The following is a 21405-nucleotide window of genomic DNA, read 5'->3' as shown; positions in this document are numbered from 1 at the left end:
AGCAGCCGATCTGTTTTAGTAAAAGGAGTTGCCTTACTTGGAACAGATTTCCTTAGAGAAGTGGACAAGACTCTTCAGCCTAGCTTATCTTACTGAAAGATCGTTGTCTTCTTTCTTGCAGGTGAAGAATGAGGTGGAGAAACTGCCTCGACAGCAACGGAAGGAGAGCATGAAGCAGAGGTTGGAGGAGCACACTCAACAAAAACAGATTCTGGTAAGTGGGGCCAACCTGAGCTTGAGGTCACGGTTAGGGTTCTGTAGGGTCTCTGCTTTTCAGCCTTTGCACTTGGTGATGCCACAGCTTCCTGTTGGAGGACTGAGCCCTGGCTAGTGCTGGCTCCTAGGGACTTGGGAAGAAAGAGTCTGCTCCAGACCTGCTGGAAGGCCAAGGGAAGAAAAGGAGGGAGGGAGGAACTAGGAGCAGGAATAAGGAGAGGAGTTTGGCCAGGTTTGGGTTAAGGAGGAAGAGCTCCTATGGAAGGTTCAGAAGGTGGAGGTTACCCCTACCCTGTTAGAATCCTCACACTCACTTCAGTCCCTTATTTTCTCCTATGAGATGCCTGGGCCAGATTATTTGATTGTCAACTCCTAGAGGCCTAGAACTATGTCTTATGAACCTTTATATCCCCCATGGATACCTAACATAATGCCTTGTATGTAGCAGGTGCTCAGTCAGTATTGGTGGAGTGAATGGCCAGTCTTAGACTTGAGTTAAGAGGGAGAAATATTCCTAGACCCCTCCCATTCTAGGAAACCTGTGTGTTAAGAAGGATTATCTTTCAGCTATACGATGTCTCTGCTGTTTCATACCAGGCTCAAGGCAGCCCTGTTGTTGGAGTACTGAAAGTAGGGCCCGAAACTCCCCTTGGAGGCTAGAAATAGTTTTTAGCAAAAATAAAAGGGCTTAGTGCTATACTAAATTTGAGGAACCAAGTATTCTAAGAGGTGAAACATACTGGATTCAATTTATTTCAGCAAACATTTGCCTGGCTCTGGGCTAAAAGCTAAGGATACAGAGATAAAAAAATGATAGTACCTGACCTCAAGAAGGTTATATTCTACTAAAACAATGGAAATGAGCTCGTGAAAGATAAATTCATGAATGACAGAGCCCCTAATGTTTTGCTGGGGGTGGGGACTTCCCAAACCATTGAGGTTGATGCCAGAGAGAGCAGCCATGCTCCCCCACAGCCTGTCCCCCAGTGCCTAAATCAGACAGAGTCACTGGTCTGGTTGGGCCAAGAGTGACCAAGTGTGTGGCTATTTTTAGGTAATATATTCGAGGTGATGATCAATGTACTTGATCTCCTTCTCTTATCCTTGCAGGACAAAGAATTTCTTGCCAAACAGAAAGGAGACTTGGAGTTAGCTATGAAAATGATCACAGCTGAAAACAGACGGGAGATCTGTGACAAGGAGAGGGAATGCCTGAATAGGAAGCAAGAGCTTCTTCGAGGTGGGTAGAAAGGAAAAGTGTTTTGGTTCAGGCCATATCCTGGATGCACAGGAAGTGGGCTTGAGAAGAAAGAGCCACCAAGTTCGGATCATCTGGATTTCTTATTATTGCAAAGTATTAAAACTTAATTGAGATGAATTGCAGAAAAGTGAGCTTTATCAATGGCAAGGGGGTAATGATCATGTCCAGGACTCTGTCCATCTGGCACTGAGGGGACATTCTGATGGAGCAGCTATTAAACCTTGGTTAATAAAGGTTTACCAGATAGATCGTATGTGTATAAGGTGATATCCTTTACATATGGCTTACCAATTTTCATTGAATTAGGAAATTATGAAATACAACCCTTCAGCTAGGCTGAATTTTATAATTAAATCTTCCTTTGATTCAGAAAGCCTTCAGGATCTTATGGCCTCAGGGCCATCATTCTGAACACTATAGACACACTGAAGCACCAATTAATTGAGATTTCCCATGGATAAAGTGCTAGAGCAGGACACTTTGATGGCCAGATTGTGGAGTTTAGAGAGCAAGAAAGGACAAAGTGGCAGATGTGAGGTTAGCCCGTCTCCTGCCCAAGAGACTTGTTAATATATGTCAGTCTTAGGATCATTCGTCCATTCATTACTCTATCCCATTTGCTCAGTTAATGAAATAGAACTGTGTCCCTTATGCGTAGATTCATAGCTAACCTTAGAGATCATCGGGTCCAATTCCCTCTTTTTACAGAAGAGAAAACAAAGGCCCCAAAAGCTTGAGTGCTGCGTCTGAGGTCACAGTGGTAGCAAGTGGCAGAATTAGGTCCTTTGAACAAAATCTTGTTGTCCTGTCCCTACCTCAAGGAGACTGCTAGAAGGTAGCAAAACCCCCCACATCTTTGAAGACCCAGCTTGGGCCGTCAATCAGTCAGTCAATCAGCAAACAGTTATTTATCCCCCAATTATATATATATATATATATATATATATATATATATATATATATATATATATGTATGTGTATATATATATTCTTTCTCAATTACATGCAGAAAAACTATTTTAAACATTTATTTTTTTTAAATTTTGAATTCCAAATTCTCTCCCTCCCTTCCTCCTCTCCCTGCTCCCTGAGAAGGCAGGCAATTTGATATAGATTATACATCTGTAGTCATGCAAAACATTTCCATGTTAGCCATGTTGTGAGAGAAAATGCAGACACAGCACCGCCCCCCATTAAAAAAAAAACAAACCACAAGAGAAATAAAGTTTTTTTTAAAATTTTTTTTAATATTTATTTATTTTTAGTTTACCACACACGGTTTTACATAATTTTGAGTTCCAGATTTTCTCCCCTCCCTCCCCAAGACGGCATGGAATCTCATATAACTACCATGTATAACTTCACATTGAATTAATTTATATACTAGTCAAGTTGTGGAGAAGAATTACGACCAATGGAATTTATCATGAGAAAGAAGAGACAGAACCAAAAAAAAACAAACCCAAAAACAAAAACAAAAGAGAAGAAAAAAGGCGAGCATGTAGTGTGCCTCAATCTGCATTCAAACTTCACAGTTCTTTCTCTGGATGAAGATAGCATTCTCCATCATGAGTCCTTTGGAGTTGTCCTTGCACCTTGCGTTGCTGAGAAGAGCGAAGTCTGTCAGGGTTGGTCCTCACGGAATCCATACATCTGTGGTTGTGTACAATGTTCTCTTGGCTCTGCTCCGCTCACTCAGCATTATGTCATGTAGGTTTTTCCAGGTTGTTACGAAGTCCATATCATCCCCATTTCTTATGGCACAATAGTATTCCATTACCTTCATATACCACAGCTTGTTCAGCCATTCCCCAATTGATGGGCATCACCTTGATTTCCAATTCTTGGCTACCACAAAGAGAGCCGCTATAAATATCTTTGTACTTATGGGTCCCTTTCCCTCTTGTGTGATTTCTTTGGGATACAACCCTTTTTTTTAAAAAAGTATGCTTTGATCTGCATTCAGACTCTACCAGTTCTTTTTCTGGAGATAGATAGCATTTTTCATCATAGGTCCTTCAGAATTGTCTTGGATCATTGTATTGCTGAGAATAGCTAAGTCATTCACAATTGATCATTGTACATTATTGATGTTACTGTGTACAGTATTCTCCTGGTTCTGCTCACTTCACTTTGCATCAGTTCATATAAGTCTCCCTAGGTTTTTTTTGAAACCATCCTGCTTGTCATTTCTTATAGCACAATAGTATTCCATCACAATCATGAACCACAGCTTTGATGGACATCCCCTCAATTTCCAATTCTTTGCCACTATATAAAGAGCTGCTATTAATATTTTTGTACATATAAACCCTTTTCCTTTTTCTTTGATCTCTTTGGGATACAGACCTAGTAGTGTATTGCTGGGTAAAAAGGTATGCACAATTTTATAGCTCTTTGGGCATAATTCCAAATTGTTCTCCAGAATGGTTGGATCAGTTCACAACTCCACCAATGGTGCATTAGTGTCCCAATTTTCCAACATCCCCTCAACATTTATCATTTTCTTCTTTTGTCACGTTAGCCAATTTGATAGATGTGATGTGGTACCTCAGAGTTGTTTTAATTTACATTTCTTTTAATCAGTAGGGATTTAGAGCCTTTTTTCATATATCTATAGATAACTTTGACTTCTTCTGAAAACTGCCTCTTCATATCCTTTGACCATTTATCAATTGCGGAATGACTTGTATTCTTATAAATATGACTCATTTCTCTATATATTTGAGAAATGAGGCTTTTATCAGAGAAACATGCTATAAAATTTCCCCAATCCTCCCCCTTCCCAGTTTTGTGCTTTCCTTCTAATATTGGCTGCATTCATTTTGTTTAAACAAGCATTTATTAAAGCCTACTCTGTGTTAGCACTGTGCTAAGCACTGAAAACACAAAGCCAGACATGAAATTATAAATAAACACTACTGCAAACATAGTTCTAAAGAAGTACCAAGTACTTAAGAAGCTCTTTTTTGTTAACCAGTGAATCAACAGACATTTGATAAAATCTCAGAATTGGAAGAGATCTCGGAAGCCTTCTAGACCAACCTATATGAGTGATAATGAGCTCGCGTTTATACAGCACTTTATGGTTTTTAGAGCACTTTTCAGATCCATCCTCAGACTTTTACTAGGTGTGTGACAGTGGGTAAATCACGTCCCAGACACCTGGGTGCCTCAATTTTCTCATCCATAAGATGGGGATAATAATGCCATTTCTCTCTAAGGGGCTGTTTTGAAACAAAATGAGATTATCTGTAAAGCTCTGTGCAAATCTTAAAGCGCCATATAACCATTAGCTATTATTACTAGTGCAGTGCCTGGCCCATGATCAGCATTTACTGATTGACCTACTGACTGATCTGTAAGATTGTGATCACGATAACTCTCACAATACTTACCTGACGTGGTTGTTGTGAAGTTCCAATGTCATGGTGCATGTACAGTGCTTTGACCCTCACAGCAGCCTCGTGAAGTAGCTGTTGTTATTATCTCTGTTTTATAGAGGGGGAGACTGAGGCAGACGGCGCTCAAGTGCCGCTATATGCCTGGTAGGCATCTGAGGTGGGATTTGAACTCTGGTCTCCCTGACTCCAGCTTCAGCGCGTTTCCTACTGCGCCACCCAGCCACTTCCTTATGCGGAGCGTGCCTATCAAGTTGTTCAGCCTCTGGTTGAAAGCCTTCAGTGACGCTCAGTGACCACTTGCTCCAGTTGTCACAGAGGGGATCGATAGAGGAGAATGGGCAGACCAGGTTTCCTGAAGATTGAAAGGGAGGCAGGGGATGGGGGAGGGGGTGTTAGACATCTCAGACTCGCCCTCAGCTCTTCGTCGTCCTCTGTCCTGATTGATGTTTCTTCCTGGGCATGGTTTGTTCTCCTCAGACCGGGAGGCCTCCCTGTGGGAGCTTGAAGAGCATCATTTACAAGAAAGGCACCAGCTTGTCAAGCAGCAGCTGAAGGACCAGTATTTCCTGCAAAGGCACGAACTGCTCCGAAAGCATGAGAAGGTAGGAGAGCTTCCTCTTCGGGTGACCGAGAGATGGGGGCAGGAGAGAGCATCCGTGTCACTGCCCATCTGGAACACGGGGATGCTAGGCTCTGAGTCAGGAGAGAGCCTGTTGGAATCCTAGCTCCGTCCCCCTGGTGCCTGCGTGACCGTGGCAAAGGCGGTCCTGGCCATGGAAGTGATCTTAGAGTCATCTAGTCCACCACCACCTTCATGTTACAGATGAGGAAGCTAAGGTCTAGACAGGTTAAATGACTTGCTCAAGGTAACACAGCAGAGGTGGGATTTGAACCCAGATTTCACCCACCAAGCGTAAGTTTCCTCTTTTGTAAAATGAGGAAGATAATGCCTGTAGTGCTTGCAGAGCTATTAGTAGTCTCAAATGAGATAGAATATACAAAATGTTCTGTAAGCCTTAAAGTACTATGTCAAATATCAGCTATTATTAGGGAAGGGAAGGGGAGTAAGCATTTATTAAGCACCTACTATGCTGGGCACTGTGCTAAGCACTTTGCAAGCATGCTCTCATTCGATTACTCATTTATTATTGTGGAATGAAGGTGGCACTGAGGAGGTTATAGAATCGTATCCTGCTGCCAGTGCGCTTCATGACCTCTAGCATGGTGCAGTGGAAAGAGTGTTGGGTTTGGAGTCTGAGGACCTGGGTTCAAATTCTGGCTTTGCCACTTTACGCCTGTAAGACCTTGGGCATGCCACAGTTTGTTTGGGCCTCAGTTTTGTCAACTACAAAGTGAGGGACTTGGATTAGGTTACTTTGAAGTATGCAACTCTCAAAGCTCTTAGTGCCTGAAGGATTGAGTTGAGAGGGAGGGAAGGAGGAAGTAAGAAAGGAGGAACACCTGTTAAGCTCTTAATGTATACAAAGCACAGCAATCCTATGATCTGCTAAATGAAATGATTCCACACGATGATCAGCTCTAAATCTGTGGTCATATTATCCTGTTTTTTGAAAGAGGAGCAGAGGGTAGAGAGAAGACTATGCAATGAAACAAAAATGGCTTCAGCCCAGGTCCATAGACCCACCCCTAGTCTAACATCCTCCTCCTGAATACTGCTTTGGGCTTCAGCTGTCACCTTGCCTTAGTAGGGCGCAGTGGGAGGCTATGGCTGTTGGCATCGGGGGACAGCCTACCCTTGGGCAGGCACCTGTAACAGTGGAATGTGTGGAGAACCTTTACTTTCAGAGAGGATGTGATTGGGCTGGAATATTGCTGTGGTCTAGGAAATGGTGAGCTGGCTGATTTAGAAAAACGTGGAAAGAGTTGGACTTGTGAAGGAAGATTCTGTCCACCTTCAGAGAAACTGATGAGAGGAGGAAGCAAGCATAGTACGGTCTTACAGATATGTGTATGAGTGTATATGTATATATATGTGTGTTTATAGATATCTATGTATAGGTATATGCATATGTGTATACATACGTATGCATATGCATATACATATACATATCTATATATATCTATATGTATCTCCACACTTAATTGTAGCCTTCTTTATGGTGGTGGAGGGAGGGAGGTGGAAAAAAGTAAAGTAACAAGTGCATAGCAGAGAACAAAAGAAAGCCAACAAGGAAGCAGAGAAAATCTGGGCAGCTTTGAAAACAATGTGCAGGATTTATTATATAGGTTTTCTTGAAATGGAAATGTATTGTTTTATATTGAATCTTCTCTTATGGTCTGCTGTGTACATGGCAATGCTCTTTTTTTTTTCCTTTTCTCATTCTGTATTTAAGTTTAAAATAAAATTTACAAAGTTTTTTTTAAAAGACTAAAAAAGAGGCTAACAGCTCTGTCGTTTTGGTCTCCGTAGGAGCGGGAGCAGATGCAGCGTTACAATCATCGAATGATAGAACAGCTAAAGATCCGGCAGCAACAAGAGAAGGCCCGTCTCCCCAAGATCCAGAGAAGTGAAGGCAAGACTCGAATGGCCATGTACAAGAAGAGTCTCCATATCAATGGTGGTGGCAGCGCCTCAGAGCAGAGGGAGAAGATTAAGCAGGTGAGTTGAGGCCACCTAGGGCAGTGCTTCTTGGACTCTGTCATGTCCTGAGTGGTTCACATGGTTCTGTCCATCTTATCTTCTACCAGAGGGTGCCAGAAAAAGTCTTTGACAAAAAACTGACATTTTTTTTTGTTACTGATGTGTGTTATGCAAAGTCAGAATTAAACTCATCTCTTAGGTGTTTGCTCCCTCTCCAAATTATCTTGTATTGACATATATCTGTACTTGATGCATTCTCTCTGCCCCTTGCCCCTTCACACCCCCACCCCTAACCCACCCCATCCCCCACAGTAGAAGACAGACTTCTGGAAGTTGAGGATCATTTTCATTTTTGTATCTGTATTCCCACTGCTTAGAACAGCGTGAGGTCTGGGGCAGGGGTGGGGAATTTGTGGCCTTCTAGATCCTAAAGTGCAGCCTTTGGTCAAAAGGCTTCCCCACCCCTGGCTATGGAGTTAGTGCTTTGTCCAGTGAATTGAACCCCAGATGGAGATAAAAGATGAACCTGGATTCTTAATAACCATCATTATTTGACAGGCTGAAGGGCATGTATCTACAAAAACTAAACTTTGGGGAAGGAGAGAGGTAAAACAGAACAAAACAAAAACAAAACAAACAAACAACTCCTGAAAAGAATGCCTCTCCTTTCATTCTTACTCTTTAAGTTATGAGCATCAGCCTCTGACCCATTGGCTGGAGATGGTTGCTGACTGTATATCCGTAGATTTTTTCATGTTGTCATTTTATCTGCCCAAAATCCTGTGAGGTAGCATGCTGGGTATTATTTATTATTCTTATTGTATAGATGAGACATATCCATAGAGGTTGTGATATATCCAAAATTATATATATGGCTAATCTAGAATAGGGAAGTTAGGTGGCATAGTGGATAGAGTGCCTGGCCTGGAGTCAGGAAGACCTGAGTTCAAATCTGGCCTCAGACACTTAGTAGCAAGTCACTTAACCCTGTTTGCCTCAGTTTTCTCATCTGTCAAATGAGCTGGAGAAGGACACAGCAAACCACTCCAGTGTCTCTGCCAAGAAAGCCCCAGATGGGGTCACGAAGAGTCACACATGAGTGAGATGACTCAACATCAACAAAATGTAGAATAGGTCCAAGAATCCAAGAATCTTAGAATCTTCTGAATCCCAGGCCCCTGTGTGTATACCGTGCTCTGTTGCTTGTCCTGCTTGGTTCATCATTGAACCCCCACATTTTTAGAATCTCATGGCTATGTTTTGAGGCCGGGTTGGGTTGGTCATGCACATAGCCCAAATTTGCGGGGGTTAGGCTTTGGAGAGGCGATATGATATAATGGACCGACAGAGTGCTGGCCTTGGAGTCAGGAGGATTGGGTTACAATCCCACCCATATGCTTTTCAGCTGTGACTATGGACTAAGTCACAGCCTCTCTGGTGTTCGGTTTCCTGATTCCAAATTGGGGACCATAACACTTATACCGCCTCCCTCACAAGATTGCTTGAAGAAAACTATTCCTTAAAATTTAAGGAACTATAAAAGTGTTAGTGGTTGCTATTATACTGTACTATATGGTGACTTGTGCCGAAAGGCTCCTGACATGGCTTCTAGAATCCTCAAGGAAACTGTTTTGTCTGACATCCGTGCAGGCTGCTTATTGGCTAATAGTGGATCAATGCATGGTTCCAAATAAAGTTAGCAAAATTGGCCGTTATGGAAACCGAGGTGATGACCCCAGGCAGGGATGTCCTGGGTAAGATCTGTCAGGAGATTCTCTTAGAGGAGACCAGACTTTATTTTGTTTCTCTGGTTCTGCTTTTTGCCCGAATGCATTCCACTGAGGCCTCTCTCGTCATTTCTGTCCCAGTTTTCCCAACAGGAAGAAAAAAGACAGAAGGCTGAGAGACTGCAGCAACAGCAGAAACACGAGTCCCAGATGAGAGACATGAATACCCAGTGTGAGAGCAACACGAGTGAGCTCCAGCAGCTCCAGGTAAAGGCACCGGCCCACAAATGGAGGTTGTGACTGCTGGCAGCAGTGTGTGGCTCGTCATAAAGTCTTGTGGATTGATTAGTTGGGAAAGGCTTGGCATGATGGCAGCCTGTAGGTGGTGAGATCAATTGGGGGTTCCTGGAAATTGCCCTGGTGGCTTTTAACAGCCACTCGTTGTAAAACCCCTTAGTAGTTTCACTGTTCTCACTTTTCAAAATATATTTTGTGCTTAACATCTAGAGTAGATTGGGTGTCCTTATTATCACAAGACTGGTTCATAGCAGGGACCTCTTCTCATGGTGGGGGCATGAGAGTTGTCTTTAGGTTCTACTTGGCCCCAGAAAGCAGAACCAGGAGCAGTGGGTGTGCAAAGAGGCAAATTAAGACTGTGGTAAGGGAAAGCTTTTGACCCTTAGAGCTCTCCAGAAGAGGAATGGGCTGTCTCAGGAGATGGCGGGCTCCCCCTCACTGCAGGTCATGAAACAAAGGTTAGCTAAAGATGTGTGGGTATGTTGCCCAGAAAATTCTGCCCAGAACTGAGGTTCTTTCTACCTCTTAGATTTTGTGATAAGCTACTGTTGGTAATGGTGCCAGGTCAGTGGCTTATTCCTGTGGCTTCAGGGCATTTGATCCCCTGGTTTTCTAACTTCCTTTGATTGCACTTTGTTATAGAATGAAAAGTGTCACCTCTTGGTAGAGCATGAAACCCAAAAGTTGAAGGCCCTAGATGAGAGCCATAACCAGAACCTGAAGGACTGGCGGGAAAAGCTTCGGCCACGGAAAAAGGTAAGAGGGCTACTCCTGGAGGCAATCAAGTTGGATTCCAGGGAGTGCAGAATCAGTGGTATGATTTAATTGGTTCAAGTTCCCAAATCTTGACTTTTGACCCTATAGGTCCTCCAGTTTTGAAATCTGTTGTTATACCATCAGGAACATGTATTTCAAATGAGAAGGGCCTATGTTTTTTTTTTTAATTTCTTTTTGAAGTGAAGCCTCAATTGCTAACTGAGGAGTAATTTAGAATGTATCAATAGGGCATGTTAAAACTAATTCAGCCCCAACCCTTTAAAACTAACAGGAACTATGGAATCCTCTAACAGAAATACGCTAGAATTAAGAAAATAGTTCTGTAGACTTGTTACATTATCATGCTAAAACTTAGAGGGTTTTCTGCTGTGTGCTATACAGGGCTAGAATCAAGAAGTCATTTGCTCCATTCCTCACCCAAGAAAATCTTTATTTAATATTCTTCCCCATCCTACTGTTTTTTAAATTTTTTATTCATTTTAAAGTTAAATACAAAATGAGAGAAAAAACATTTCCATGTATACAGTAGAACATAAAGGACAAGATTCAATATAAAACCAATTATTTCCATTTCAGACTGTTTGCTTCTTTTAACTATGTAATAAATACTACACATTTTCAAATTTACCCATCTTTTCTGTGCTTTCTTCTAAGCTTTCTTTTGTTCTCTGCTATGCTCTTTAAATTTTTTTCTCCCTCCTTCCCTCCCCACCTCACCCTAGAGAAGGCTACAATTAAACATGAATATATGGGTGTGGGTATGTATATAATATACACATATGTACACATACATATATATATATATATATAAAAAACTATACATATTTCTAATTTTAGAGGTAGGTGGCATCTTCCTTCATAGGTCCAGGTCTTTCCATGTTTTTCTAAAATCAATCATCTTATCATTTCTTATAATGTAGTGCTGTTCCATCACAATCACCTATACCCGTTTGTTTAGCCATTCCCTAGTTGAAGGGCATCTATCATTTTAACCAATATGATAGGTGTAAGATGATGTCTCAGAGTTGTAATAGTTTGCATTTCTCTCATCAGTAATTATTTAGAGCATTTTTTTCACATGACCCCTTCCTACTATGTTTCAGCCAAACTGGACTAGATGTACTAGCTGTCCTCATTCTCGTCCTATACTTCCTGCATTGGTATAGGTCGTCCCCCATGCCTGGAATTCACACCATCCTCATTTTTGCCTGTTAAAATCCTTCTTCTTCGAGGCCCAGCTCAGGCACCACCTCTACCATGAAGCTTTCTCTGATTGCCTGTCTCTTCCCCATCACAGTACACCTTCTAGCATGTTTGTGTACCTCATGTCCTCCCATTAGACTGTAAGTTCCTTGAGGACAGGGACTCTTTTGCATTCCTAGCATCATCTACATGATGATGATAATTAGTGAAAATAATAATAAATGTTTGTTGAACTTGAATCTTGTTTAATATGTCCCTGTTAGGTAATTCCCCTCTAATTTAAAATTTCCAAAGTGGAATCTCTAGCCCTCTTGATAGTATACTCTGATGACAGCCACTCCTTAGAAAGTGCTCTCAGCTTCCTCCTCTGTAAAAATGGGACGATGCCTGTGGAAATACTTCATAGCCCTGTACTGAAGATCAAGTGAGAGAATGGATGTAAAGTTTACTATAAACCTTAAACTACTCTGTACTTCTCAGCTTTGGAGACAGCCTTGGGTAACGGAGAGAACGGTGGACTTAGAGTCTGTGGACAGCCCAGGTTGGGATCCTCTTGCTGATGTTTACTGGTCACATGACCTCTTTCAACCTCACCTTCGTCATCTGCAAAATGAGGATAATACCTGTGCTACCTATCCTACAGGGTTGGTTGTCCCGAAAGATTCAAATGAAATGATGTATCGAAGCACTCTCCAAACTTTAAAGGCAGCACAATATAACTGTCAGGCGCATAGGGTGGGATTGGACTTGTGATTGCCTTGCATTAGAGTGACAACAATAACCAGCGTTTGTATAGTGTGTAATGTTGGCAAAGCACGTGGTGAATATTATGTCATTTGAGCCTCACAACAACCCTGGGAGGGAAGTGCTGTTATTATCCCTGTTTTACAGATGAGGAAACTGAGGCACAAAGCGGTTAAGGGACTTACCTAGGGTCATATAGCTTAAGTGTTTGAGGCGAGATTTGAACTTGGGACTTCTCAAATCCAAGTTCAGTGCTCTAACCACTGTGCCATTCAGCTGTCTACCCCCATCAATGTAGATTTCTGTCTTTTTAAAAATTTATTATATATATAGGTATATTCCCTTCAGCTACCCTAATACTGAGGTCTCATGAATCATACACATCATCTTTCCATGTAGGAATGTAAACAAAACAGTTCAACTTTAGTAAATCCCTTATGATTTCTTTTTCTTATTTACCTTTTCATGCTTCTCTTGATTCTTGTGTTTGAAAGTCAAATTTTCTATTCAGCTCTTGTCTTTTCACTGAGAAAGCTTGAAAGGCCTCTATTTTATTGAAAATCCATATTTTGCCTTACAGCATGATACTCAGTTTTGCTGGGTAGGTGATTCTTGGTTTTAATCCTAGCTCCATTGACCTCCAGAATATTGTATTCCAACCCCTTTGATCCCTTAATGTAGAAGCTGCCAGATTTTATGTTATCCTGATTGTGTTTCCACAATACTCAAATTGTTTCTTTCTAGCTGCTTGTAGTATTTTCTCCTTGATCTGGGAGCTCTGGAATTTGGCAACAACATTCCTAGGAGTTTTCTTTTCTGGGATCTTTTCCAAGAGGTGATCGGTGAATTCTTTCAATTTCTATTTTACCCTCTGGTTCTAGAATATCAGGGCAGTTCTCCTTGATAATTTCTTGAAAGATGATATCTAGGGTCTTTTTTTGATCATGGCTTTCAGGTAGTCCAATAATTTTTAAATTATCTCTCCCGAATCTATTTTCCAGGTCAGTGGTTTTTCCAAGGAGATATTTCACATTGTCTTCCATTTTTTCATTCCTTTGGTTCTGTTTTATAATATCTTGATTTCTCATAAAGTCACTAGCTTCCATTTGCTCCAGTATAATTTTTAAGGTAGTATTTTCTTCAGTGGTCTTTTGGACCTCCTTTTCCATTTGGCTAATTCTGCCTTTCAAGGCATTCTTCTCCTCATTGGCTTTTTGGAGCTCTTTTGCTGTTTGAGTTAGTCTATTTTTTAAGGTGTTATTTTCTTCAGTATTTTTTTGGATCTCCTTTAGTAAGTCATTGACTTGTTTTTCATGGCTTTCTCACATCACTCTTATTTCTCTTCCCAATTTTTTTCTCTACTTCTCTTACTTGCTTTTCCAAATCCTTTTTGAGCTCTTCCATGGCCTGGGACCAGTTCATGTTTTTCTGGGAGGCTTTTGATGTAGGCTTTTTGACTTTGCTGACTTCTTCTGACTGTATGTTTTGGTCTTCTTTGTCGCCAAAAAAAGATTCCAAAGTCTCAGTCTGAATCTGAGACAGTTTTTGCTGCCTGTTCATGTTCCCAGCCAACTACTTGACCCTTGAGTTTTTCGTTGGGGTATGACTGCTTGTAAAGAGTACTTTGTCTCAAGCTTGAGGAGTTGCGCTGCTATTTTCAGAGCTACTTCTACTCAGCAAGCTCTGCCATACTTGCGCTCCTTCTCCCCGAAGAACTGCCAACCAGGATTGTGGCCCAGATCCAGGCAGGGTAAAGCAGGCTTTGCGCCTGCTCTAATCAGCCACTTAATCCCTCCCTCCAGCCTGGGGCTGGAAGCAACTGCAGCTGTAGCTCTGGAAGCAGCCTCAGAGCTGCACCACCTCTTCGGGGGAGGGGGGGTGCCCCCCCCTGATGGGGGTGGCTGCCCACTGCACACTCCTTTCACTCTGTCCCAGCAGCTTTCCTCACTAACCTTCTCTGTTGTCTTTGGCATTTGTGGATTGAGAAGTCTGGTAACTGCCACAGCTCACTGATTCAGGGCACTATGCCTGTTCCGCCTGGCTCCCAGTCTGGTTGGTCCTGGCGTGGCCCATGCTGGGCTCTGCTCTCCTCTGCTCCCAGCTCCGTGCAATAGACCCTTCCCAGTAACCATCCAGGCTGTCCTGGGCTGCAGCCCTGCTTCCCTTTGCTATTTTGTGGATTCTGCAGCTCTAGAATTTGTTCAGAGGCATTTTTATAGGTGTTTGGAGGGACCTGGGGGGGGAGCTTAAGCAATTGTCTGCTTTCCAGCTGCCATCTTGGCTCCGCCCCACCCCCCCGGCTGATTTTCTATCCAATATACCATGCTACCTCTTCAAATGTAGGTTATTACTATTAATGATGCCAAATTAATTTTCTTCCTGCTGTACTTTGAGTGTTCTATTATTTTGTCTTCAGTAGAAACAACTGTCCACCACCATGTCTACAACCACCTTTCACATCCCTCCTTGTAATGTAGCCTGGATGACTTTTTTCCCTGAAATAGTCAATTCATCCTCATTTTAGTATTCTGAACTAGTACTAAGAGCCTGTTTTGTACTTTTTGTACTAGATGCTCAAAATAGGTACTCATCCCCATCTCCCACAGTGAAATGATTGATTTATCTTCCAGGGCACCCTGTGTACTTGTAGTATGTGTGTATGTGTATATTGTCATGGCTTGCAAAATATGGTGATGAGGTCACTATCAGCAACTGCTTCTCCCACATGGTCAGATCCGAATGCCCAATAGACTCCAGATAAGCTGGGCAACATTGTTGACATTCAGGGGATGGGGGGCATTTGCCCTGTTGCCTGTATTTGCCTATTCCTGGAATATATAATGTTAGATTTCCTATGTTACTGTGACATTTGCAATTTAAACAGTTTTCATGAGTCATATGGTCAGAATCTTAACTGGGGAGAAGGTCAGTTTGAAGAGATAGAATTCTGGATATTAAAAAAAATACACTTAAAGTACATAGGCAACTCTTAGGTTTTAAAAAAGAATTTAGTAATTTTTTTGATATCTTTTGTTTTTATATCACCTAGACTTCTGCCTTATCTTTCCCTGCCCCTCTTCCCAGAAAGCCATCCCTTATAAGAATTTTTTTTTGAAAGAACAAAATCAGCAAAACATATGTTAACACATTAAAAAAATAACAATTTAATATGCGATATTCCACCCCCATGGAGCTTCTTCCCTCCCACTTGCCCCTGCAAGGGAAAGGGATGGGAGGAAGTACCTTCTCATATTTCACCTTTGGAGCCAAGCTTGTTCTTTATAATTTCATAACCTTCAGCTTTGACTGTTTTATGGTGGTGGTTCTTTCCATTTGCATTGTCAGGTGTATATTGTTTTCCTGGCTCCGCTTACTTCATTTTCCATCAGTATGTGTCAGGCACTGTCCTAAGGAATATAGATATATGCAGAAAGAAAAGATAGCTCTTGGCTTCAAGGAGCTTAAATTCTAATGGAGAAAGTCAAAATAGGGAGGGTACCTGGGGGCAGAGTAGAGAAAGTCTGGAGACTTGGGAGTGGATCCTAGAGAGGAATGAAGACATGACTGGGCTGGGCATTCTCCTTAACATGGAGCTTCTGGGACAAAGCAGCCAAACAGAAGTGGCCCCCGGGGTAGAGGGTAGAGAAACCAACAGTGCATTGTTGTTGGTTGTTATTCAGTTATACTCTTTGTGACCCCGTAGACCACAGCATGCCAGTACTGTCCATGGAGTTTTCTTGGCAAGGATAATAGAGTGGTTTGCCATTTCCTTCTCCAGTGGACTAAGGCAAACAGAGCTTAAGTGACTTGCCCAAGGTCACACAGTTAGTAAGAGTTTGAGGTTAAATTTGAATTCAGGTCTTCCTAGCTGTCTCCAGTAGTGCATTAGTGAGGTTTAATTAATCAGTTTATTAATTATTAATTCATTGAGTTAGGTTTAATAATGTTGTGAGATATAGGTTCTTGGGAATCTTCTTTTATGTACAGATAGAAGTTATTTGTAATTAGTATACTGTAAGTAAATGGCATTTCTTTTTTCTCTTTAATTTTACTTTATTTTAAAAATGTTTCATTGTTATCTTTTTTATATACTGCATCATTCCCCTTGAACATTCTTCTACCCAAACCTTTTCTTTTAACAATGAAAAACATTTAAGCAAAATCAAACACAATGATCATTTCTGACAGCATATTCCTTATTTTATACCCATAGTCCGCACCTGTCTAGTGAGAGAAAGGAGTTGAGTTTCATGATCAATTCTCTAGGACTTAATGAATGAATGAAGCATTCTGTAAGTGCTTCCCGTGTATAAAGCACTGTGCTAAACTTTGGGGAGACAAACAGAAAAGTAAGACAATCCCTGCTCTCAAGGAACTCACATTCTAAAGGGGGAGGCAACACGTGCAATATTTGCACATCTGATGGAAAGGTCCCATGGTCCTTAGGGGTATGTTGGCAAAGCAGACGATAATGCCTCTTCTTTAGTGCTGTTTCCACTGATCAAATCATATCAGATTCTGATGTTGAATCATTTGACAGTGGCAAGGAATTCGGTGACAAAAAATGTCTCTTTTGGGTCTTTGGGAGAATTGGATGTAGGACCTGCAGGAGGCGCCATTCATTGTCATAATATAATTTCACTCATTACAGTTCATTGGTTTGGCAGCTTTTTAGTTCTGTTTGCTATTGTTTGTTGTAGCCTTTGTGCATACTGCCCTTTTGGTTCTTCACCCTTCCTCACTTCATATAAGCGTCCAGCGTTTTCCTGAATTCCTCAAATTTGCTGTTCCTACGGCACAGTAACATTTGGTACAATTTGCTCAGTCATTTCCCCAGTTCATGGGCACCCATTTCATAAAGCCAATGAGATGTTTTTTCCTCTTAAGTAGGTTAGCCACTGCTGCTATAATCTTGTTTATACTATTTGCTTAGCAAATGCTTATATCTGCTCAGTATAGCAAAGGTCAGCACAAGCTCAGCAAGGCTTTGTCTGGATTACCATCAGTTTGAAATTGGTGGAATCTAAAGTTATGATGCTGTGCCCCACTCCACATATTTTTCCACGACATATCCAGGTGTTTTGTTATAGGCTAGGAAAGGATTGGGTTCACAATTTAATGTGTATTTCCATAGTATCTTAATCTTGCTTTGAGATGGAGAAAAATAATTAGAATCAAACTCTACTGAAGGAACGAGATCAAACTGAATGATTTTTCTGTTAACAGAAGTTGGGAAAGCTTTAGAGCAGCAGGAGAATGAGCCAAGAAAAAGAAGCAAATGTAACATAGGCCAAATCCCAACAAATCCTGCATGAATCTAGGCCCTAGCCAGTGGCCCCCTGGATTCAAGGACTGTTCCATACAATGAAAGGCCTATTGAGGCTGGACTTGGACAGCCCCTTGAAGGTCACCATGATGGGATTTGACCTGGACATTTAAAACTTCTTGTTCCTGAGGCAGACTAGTTCTTGAGTGCTCCTTTAATCCAGCTGACTTCTCCCTTCCCTTAGTGGACAAATCTCTTCTGATTTTCCTCCCCATGTTTTTCTTGACTCACTAGGCTGTTTTAATACCAACAGTTTTACATTTCCATTGAGCTTCCTTGCAATCCCTGCCCAAGCCTTAGCCTGTGGTTCCCTTTAAATTGCTGCCTAGATCTGGCATGGGGCAGGAAGTGCTGTTTATACTATGTCAGGGTAATCAGCAATGGAAAAGGAAATGGGGAAGACATAGTTATGTGACTTGTGAATGAGGCCAAGGAGGGGAATACCCTGATAAAAGCTTTCTGGGTTCTGGCAGGGGCCCCAGGGTTTTGAAACATTCACCTCTGCAAAGGCTGTGTAAACTCTGGCTTTGGCACTGCTTTAAGATATTGTTTGGGGAAGTGCTGTTCCTTCGTGGGTGTTCAGATATAGTTGTTTTTTCATTAATTCATTCAACAAATATTTAATACCTCTGCTTTTTCCAAGGCTCTGGAGGATGACCTGAACCAGAAGAAACGTGAGCAGGAGATGTTCTTCAAATTGAGTGAAGAGGCTGAGTGCCCACATCCCAACTCACCGAACAAACTTGCTAAGTTTTTCCCATACAGCTCCTCAGAAGCTTCCTAAAGTACAACTGGTATGAGGCAGCACGCTTCCCAACAGCAGACAAGCCTCTTCATCACTTATTCTCTTTGGACAAGTAACTCAGGGCCTATGACATCCATTCCTTCTAGAATACAAGCCTAACTTTAGAACCCTGAACTATCTGCCTCAGCTGTGTTAAGAGTTGCCATCTACTCGTTCCTGATTTTTCTCAGTCATAGATAGCATGAATTTTTTGTGTCCTTACTTTATTCTGTGTCACCTGTTTCCATCCAATACCCTCAAAGCATTTATTTGCTTCACCTGAAGACCTAACTCATCTTCATTTTTGGTGTTGGTGGGATTAAGGCTGAGAGGAGAGGCAAATAATGTGTGCATTAGAAATTCCCTTCCTGTTATCCAAAAGGTAGTAATTTTGCTCACTTGAGGGAGTCCAATTCTGCATTTGACTGGAGTGTTAGATATTACAGGCCCTGTTGGGTCTGACATTTTGAGCATGGAAACTGGTTCTTTCCTGTTGAAACTCTGGGTGATCGATCTCTTTGTTCAGTTATTCCATCCTCTTTATTCCATGTGTCCTGTATTATGTTGGAAGAGGGGTCTCAAAAAGGAATCCTTCATATGTACCAGTCATTTTGGAGCTGAACAAAGTCTATGATGTAGCCAGAGGGGGATTTCTCTAGCTTTGTGTCTTTATAATACTTCATAATTGATTACCCCAGACTTCTTTTCACTTTGCAGGTGAGTGGAGGGAGGGGAAAGGATGCCATTGCTCATATTTGGAAAAGAAGAGTCTGCCTGGAGTTTTCACCACATTATGCTTGACAGTGTTTTGTACCATTTCATTCTTTGTATCTACGGGTTTGTGCCAGCCACAATATAGGCTGGGACTGCCACCGTAACTGGCCTGTTCTGAGCAAAAAGATTTTGCCTGTACCTGAATGTGTTCTCGTCTAAGATCACAAATTATTTGCTGTTAAGCATTATAGGGTGGCAGAGGAAGAAAAAGGGATGTGTTTTGTCACAGTGCAGTTTTCTCTTCAGGTATACATCAAAACAGTAAATGTTTCATACTGTGATGTTCTCCCCAGCATCCCTCCTGAATGTGGGCATGGGCAAGATACCAGGCTTTCTTATTGTGCCAATGCTTTGATACCACCACATTGCTAGTTCAGAAGGCCATCAATGCCCAATGGCAGCTAGCAAACTCTTGAATTTCTTTTCTTCTTTCTGGGAAGAGAGCAGCAGGAGAAACCGAGGTAAATATGAGGCATAGGCTTCAGCTGGAATAATTTTGCAGCATCTGGTTCTACTTCCATTTATTGGAGCCCCTTTTTCCTTCTTGTTTTCTGCCTATGACACTGTTTTTTAAGCCATGAGACACTTTTAAAGATGTAGTTCTGAGTCACAAATAGAATACCAAGATGCCAATGTATCTTTTAAACTGGTCCCAAGATTCTGGTCATCAGAGAATTCAGTCTAAATATGAAAAAAGGGAGTAGCTATAACTGTTCAAATGATTTTCCAAGGAACTCTCCCTTTTCTTTCACCATCTTTTAAATTTTCAGTCAACACTGAAAATAATTTGGGGGATAAGTTCTAGGAAATATATGGGCATACTGTAGTCTGGTCATCCATTCTTTTGTACATCTGGTAACAGAGAGGTCAGTAAGGTCTCCAGAAGACTGCTTTGGTTTGGCTCAGACTACCACCAAAGTGTATGCTTAACACTTTGCATTTTAAAACAAACACTGGCTACGCTGGTTGTGGTTTTTCTTGGGTGGGGGGAGAGGAGAAGAATATCAAACCACTCAATTTTGATTGAGCATTTGGGGATGTTTAAGTTTTTCTTGCTATGTAAAGCAAATATCCAGTGAAGATGCTTTGCAGAAAGACATTAGCTTTATCATAATATTCATGCTCTAAGGTGAACATTCATTTCTTTGACAACTGGCTAAATATAATTTCCAGGCATTAGTGATAAATATGTTTAGAGTTAAATCAGTGCTTTGGAGGAAGGCCCTCTATCATGCTCCAACATACTACATCACTTTCCCCTGTTTCATTAAGGGCCATAGTAATTGTATAGCTGTTAGGAAGATTTTGAAGTGGCAGTATGAAAAAAAAAAAGAATATAAATCCATTTCAGCCAAATGATGCCAACTTCAATGAAAGATCAGGCAGATGTGGCTTGGTCCTTTGTTTACAATTTTTCATTTTGTGATTATGAATGTGTGTGGTGAAGCAAAAAAGTAAATTGCTAACTTAATGACTTGAGTGAGAAATCCTTCATTTGGTCTTTTTTTTTGCGGGGGGGTGGAACTTAATGTAGTTGCTCCAGGATTGCCTGTATCCCCTAATTTTTGTGCCTTTCCCATGTGCTCTGATTAGCTTTCACAGCATTATGGCTGTACAACACATAGTTTTGTCTCTGAGAAGGAAGACAAGCACAGTACCAAGCGGATTATTTTTATTGAAAACAAAACAACCCAACTGAAATGTTTCCCTCCCTCCTTTTAGAAGTAATCTTTATTAAAGTAAATGAAACTAACTTATATTTTTCTCTTTTTAAGAGAGAGAGAGGTTATTTTTTGTAGTTCCAATCCTTTATTCAAAGCTGTTTTGTAAAGTGTTTGCCATGGAATAATCATGGTTATGTAAATAAGCTCCTAATAAAGTAACAAGATGAAAAACTATGTTTTGGGGTGTTCTTTACTGAATATAAGAAATGCAGAACAAACTCACCTTTACCTACAGGATCTATTTTTAACAGATGTTTTTCAACTTGCATCTTAAACTTTCTTGGGACAAGTGTCTCCATGACCAAAGGAAAGATCTAGTGTCTAAGTTCCATACCAGAAGAAGCAATTCTTGCTTGTAATTGTACTCCGATGGCAGAACTAAGACCAATAGATAGAAGTTGAAGTTTAGACTTGATAGAATGAAAAATTTCCAACAACTAGAAGCATCCAAAAGTGAAATAGCTTAACTCAGGAAGAGTCTCTCCTGAAGGTTCCTGAGCACAGCCTATCAGCTGTGTCATGAAGGAAAGTCTGAGTGGGTAGTTTGGACTGGATGTTCTGTGAGG

At 41.3% G+C, this 21405-nt stretch overlaps 1 protein-coding gene across 2 annotated transcripts in view; it reads left to right on the top strand.

Moving 5' to 3' along the window:
• STK10 (serine/threonine kinase 10) overlaps positions 1-20868 on the top strand; it is a 129700-nt gene extending 108832 nt beyond the window's left edge. For both annotated transcript variants that reach the window (XM_036750493.1, XM_036750494.1), the window contains 7 exons: positions 122-214; positions 1327-1456; positions 5359-5483; positions 7313-7501; positions 9352-9477; positions 10150-10263; positions 18201-20868. In XM_036750493.1, the coding sequence (XP_036606388.1) occupies positions 122-214; positions 1327-1456; positions 5359-5483; positions 7313-7501; positions 9352-9477; positions 10150-10263; positions 18201-18341 (918 nt within the window). In that variant the 3' untranslated portion in view covers positions 18342-20868. The remainder of the gene's footprint in view (positions 1-121; positions 215-1326; positions 1457-5358; positions 5484-7312; positions 7502-9351; positions 9478-10149; positions 10264-18200) is intronic.
• Positions 20869-21405: the final 537 nt, after the last annotated feature.

This window comes from Trichosurus vulpecula, chromosome 3 (genome assembly GCF_011100635.1).
Source record: "Trichosurus vulpecula isolate mTriVul1 chromosome 3, mTriVul1.pri, whole genome shotgun sequence".
Lineage (NCBI taxonomy): Eukaryota > Metazoa > Chordata > Mammalia > Diprotodontia > Phalangeridae > Trichosurus > Trichosurus vulpecula.
Note: the sequence above shows the minus strand (reverse complement) of the source record. Positions and strands in the feature narration are given on the sequence as shown.